Source organism: Tupaia chinensis, unplaced genomic scaffold (genome assembly GCF_000334495.1).
Source record: "Tupaia chinensis unplaced genomic scaffold, TupChi_1.0 Scaffold144741_1, whole genome shotgun sequence".
NCBI classification, from domain to species: Eukaryota; Metazoa; Chordata; class Mammalia; order Scandentia; family Tupaiidae; genus Tupaia; species Tupaia belangeri.
The window spans coordinates 1020005-1024575 of NW_006204601.1; the positions used below are offsets into that span (position 1 = coordinate 1020005).

Consider the following 4571-nt stretch of genomic DNA (forward strand, 5'->3'; position numbering starts at 1 on the left):
CTGTGATCTGTTTATTTATTTAGTTCCTTAGTTTGTTATAAAGTGCATGAGCTTGCAAGAGAGAGAAAGGGAAAGTGAGAAAACACTCCCTAGGGGGGATGGCCACGCCATAATCCCTTCTCTTCCATTCTCTGGGATTTGGGGCATGCACACAGGCACCTAGAATGTCTTTCTTTCTTTCTTTCTTTCTCTTTCTTTTGTTCTTTCTTTCTTTCTCTTTTTAGAGAGAGGTTTCTGTCATAGGGCACATGTGCTCATCAAAGAGACAGACAGAAAGTGAGAAATCACCCCCAGAGGGGATGGCCACACCACAATCTCTTCTCCTCCATTCTCTCAGGATCTTGGAAATGCATGCACATGTGTGCCTGGCTTGAGTTTTAAAGCCACCGAGTCTGGGCCTTGAACCACAGTCGACTATGTGGCAGTCAAGTTTTCTGTCATAGGGCACATGTGCTCATCAAAGAGACAGACAGAAAGTGAGAAATCACCCCCAGAGGGGATGGCCACACCACAATCTCTTCTCCTCCATTCTCTCAGGATCTTGGAAATGCATGCACATGTGTGCCTGGCTTGAGTTTTAAAGCCACCGAGTCTGGGCCTTGAACCACAGTCGACTATGTGGCAGTCAAGTGACATAATCATTACACCATCTGCTGGTCCTCCTGGCAAGCCACCAGGTCCAGGACTCGAATACACAGTCAGCCATGAGGGATTCAACTGCCTTAACTTCCATACCACTGGCTGGCCCTGTTATCTACTTATTTTAAAATTTATTTATTTATTTATTTAATGAAAGAGTGGGGAAGGGAGAGAGAAAGACAAGCACCCTCAACAGGGTCTCAGGTACAGTCCTCTTTGCCAGCCTTGCTGGCTGGCCAGGATCATGTGTGCCCAGCATGTATAAGTCAGTCCAGGAATGGAACCTCAATCTTGTATGTGGCTTTCAGCATTGCAGAGCAGCCTGCAGCTGCTGCACCAGCCCAGCTGGGCACATTGCCATATTTATTCTTGAGAGGGGGGAAAGTGGGAAAAGACTCTGAGGTCAAGGAGGGTACTTAGTGATACACCCATCTGAGGGAAGCTAGGATGAAAACTAGAAAGCAGAGTCCGGATGTCCACTTGGAGGCTGTGGATGAGTCTTTGTTCTATTTTAGTTTTTCTGCCAACTCCCAAACCCAGCTCCACCCACCCTGGAGCTGCTCCTCTGACTTACAAACTCCTGGCCCTAGCTGTACATCAAAGGGATGAGGACTGCACCCCCTACCTCCAGGTTCCCCATTATGTGCTCCCTTTTCCCACCTTTTTTTTTTGGATAGGTTTTTCCGCTATAGGGTGCTCGCCAGACAGACAGAGAGAGACAGAGAGACAGCGAGAAATCACCCCCCTTCTCCTCCATTCTCCTCTCAGGATCTTGGACACGCACGCACATGCGCCCTGTGTGAGTTTTAAGCCACTGGGTCCAGGACGAGAACCACGGTCGACTACGTGGGAGTCCAGCGACATAGCCATTACGCTAACTGCTGGTTCCCCCACCTTTCTTGAACTTACTCTTTCCATCTCCTTTCCCAGACTCTCCGACTCTTCTGTACCTCAAAGTCATTTAGCAAGTTGGTTAAAATGCAAATTCCTGAGTTTCCTCCTCAGTGGGATTCTAAATCCTCCAGATCCCATTCCTTGCAATGCCCGCCCCCCAAGTTGTGTTTCTGCTGAAGGCTTTGAGGGAGCTTTGTAAACTCCAAGGGGCAAGGCTGTTGGAAAAATGGAGGGGATAAAGACAAAGCTTCCAGGAAGAGACTCCGGAATCTGCTCAGACAGGTTCTGGGAATACAGCAGTCTTTCGTCTCAGGGTCTTATTGGAGGCCAGAGATGGAGGGCATTAGGACCTGGAGTGGAGTGCCATGCTCTAAAAGTCCATTGTGCCCTTCTGGGCTGGTGCTTATCTGCAAGGCTGCAATATGGTACCTCCTAGGGGCTGCCATCAGGGATGCACCCCAGACTCACCTCTGACCTCTCTCTGCAGCTCAGGTCCCAGACAGTGATGAGCAGTTTGTCCCTGATTTCCATTCAGAAAACTGTAAGTAGAGGGCCCTGGGGAGAGGGAAGAGGGGGAGGGGAGGGCAGGAAATGAGTCATAGGGATGCAGAATCTCTAAGATCAGCTTATTCTCCCCTAAAGAAAAGGGTAAAGGTCAGGGCTCCCCAGTTTTGGGTATGAATTCAAAGACCTAGGAAGTAACGAGGAACCTTGTTTCAAGTCCAGGGCCCGATCTGTCCTAGCTGTGTGACTTTGGAACAGACATTTGATCTCTGACCTATCATTTTTTTCTGGCTGAGGTGAAGGGCTCAGATCTGTTCAGTAGGGACCAGTTCTAATGTTCTGAGTTACCTTCATGCAACCAGGGTGATGCTATGCCCCAGGAGACATTTGGCAATGTCTGTACACATTTGTGGTTGTCCCAACTGGAGGTAGGACACTAGTGGGCATCTAGTGGGTGGAGGCCGGGGATACTGCTTAAAAAGTCATCCTACAGTGCTCAGGACAACCACCCATCTCACTCTGCAGTATAAAAAATTATCTGCCCCAGGGAACCAGCAGTTAGCGTAATGGCTATGTCGCTGGACTCCCACGTAGTCAGCCGCGTTTCACATCCCGGACCGGTGACTTAAAACTCACGCCGGGAGCATGCGCGTGCGTGCCCAAGATCCCGAGAGGAGAATGGAGGAGAAGGGATTGCGGCGTAACCATCCCCCCTGGGGGGTGATTTCTCGCTTTCTGTCTCTATGTCTCTCTCTGTCTGTCTGGTTCTCTGTCTGTCGGGTGAGCGCATGAGCCCTACAGCGAAAAAAACTCTTAAAAAAAAAAAAAAAAAGATCTGCCCCAAATGTCAATAGTGCCCCTATTGAGAAACCCTGCTTCTATGTCAGACCCTTGGCTCTCAACTGACTTCATCAAAGAAACAAAACAGAGCACAAGTACTCGAAAATGGCGGGTACCTGAAGAGCCAAGTACAGGACCCTCGACTGGGCTTCAGGAAGACCAAATCTCCCTCACCCCATCCTGGAACCAACTCTGCCTACTCAGCCCAGTGGCTGGAGTTGGGGAACCCAGCAGGGGCTGCAGGAAAGGCCAGTGTTCTTCACAGATAATTAGGAGCATGTGTATAATGTTATTCAGCTGACATTCAAGTGGGCTAATATCCAACCTTACCCAGAAAAAGAAAGATTCTTTATATCCCCAAATAAGAAAACATTTCCATCCCTCGGAATTTTCCAGAGCATTCAGGAAAGCCACAGACCCTAAGTTGGAAGTGCTTGTCTTAACGAAGATGTTTCCTGGGATTTTGGATTACCTTAAATGTTGAACTTCAGACAGCTTTTTGGGGTTACTATTGGTCATCAGCCTGATGTATAAAACTAGACATAATGTAAATAGCCAAAATGTTCTTAATAATACCTGACTATGGATCTCAGAAAACTGACACCCAGAGAGGGGAGGCAGTATACCCGTCATACAGCCCATCCTCAGAGAGCAGAGACGTCAGAAGTCCTGCCAGCCCCTTGTGTGACGTGTTCTGGCCTTGCTTTGGCCCCCACCCAACTTCCCGCAGTAGCTTTCCACAGCCCCACCACCAGGATCAAGAAGGAGCCCCAGAGTCCCCGCACAGAACCGGCCCTGTCCTGCAGCAGGAAGCCACCACTCCCCTACCACCATGGCGAACAGTGCCTTTATTCCAGGTGAGCCCCAGCTCAGCTCTCTGAAGGGTAGGGTAAGGGTGTCAGGAGGAGGGAGGTGGGGGGAAGGGAGGCCCCATGAGCAGAGGCAGCAGTTGAGATGCAAGTTAGAAAACAGAAATGACCGCCTGGCTCCTGTAAGAAAGCAATACAGTTCAGGGTTTCTTGTTAGTAGTAAGGGTGGAAGTTGCAGTGGAGGGCTTCAGGATGTTAAGGCAGAAGAGAGTTTGCTTCCGAGAGCCCTCCCCCCTAGACCACTTGCTCTGGACTGGTGTTGTCAAGATAGGGCCCACACTTCAGGACTGATGAAAGGAGAGAGAATTCTCATGGGGCTGACTCTGTGGCACCTGCCCTTCCCTTCCTAGCCCCCTTTACTCTCCCTTCTCCCATAATCCCTGTGGCCTCACTTCTCTGGGGATGAAGGGTTCAAAGAAGCTTGCCCAGCTTCTCTGCCCCCTCATCCCTGTCTCCTCCTCAACTCCAGTGCCTATGACTCCCCCAGACAAATCGCCATCAAGTCCCCTGCCCCCGGTGCCCCAGGACAGTCGCCTTTGCAGCCCTTTCCCCGAGCAGAACAACGGAGTTTCCTGAGATCCTCTGGCACCTCCCAGCCCCACCCTGGCCATGGGTACCTCGGGGAGCACAGGTAAGGAGACAGAGAAACCCAGGTACCTGTGGGCCTAGGTCTCACCATTATTCCCTCTGTCCTTGAGTGTTCTCCACAGAAACCTGGAGTGATGGGGAGGTAGGGAGGAAGGGATACTAGCCATGGGGCCATTAGGTGGTGAGGTGGTTAAGGCACTGGACTCCCACGTGGCTGACTGAGGTGGCCACACTTCC

General features: G+C 50.6%; 1 protein-coding gene across 7 annotated transcripts in view; it reads left to right on the forward strand.

The window, feature by feature from the left end:
- Positions 1–4571, forward strand: part of ETV4 (ETS variant transcription factor 4) — a 19303-nt gene that overhangs the window by 9323 nt on the left and 5409 nt on the right. For 5 of the 7 annotated variants that reach the window (XM_006167405.3, XM_027767832.1, XM_006167404.3 and 2 more), the window contains 3 exons: positions 2021–2074; positions 3608–3734; positions 4216–4377. In XM_006167405.3, coding sequence (XP_006167467.1) covers positions 2021–2074; positions 3608–3734; positions 4216–4377 — 343 coding nt within the window. The remainder of the gene's footprint in view (positions 1–2020; positions 2075–3607; positions 3735–4215; positions 4378–4571) is intronic. The other 2 variants (XM_027767833.1, XM_027767831.1) reach the window with 2 other exon arrangements.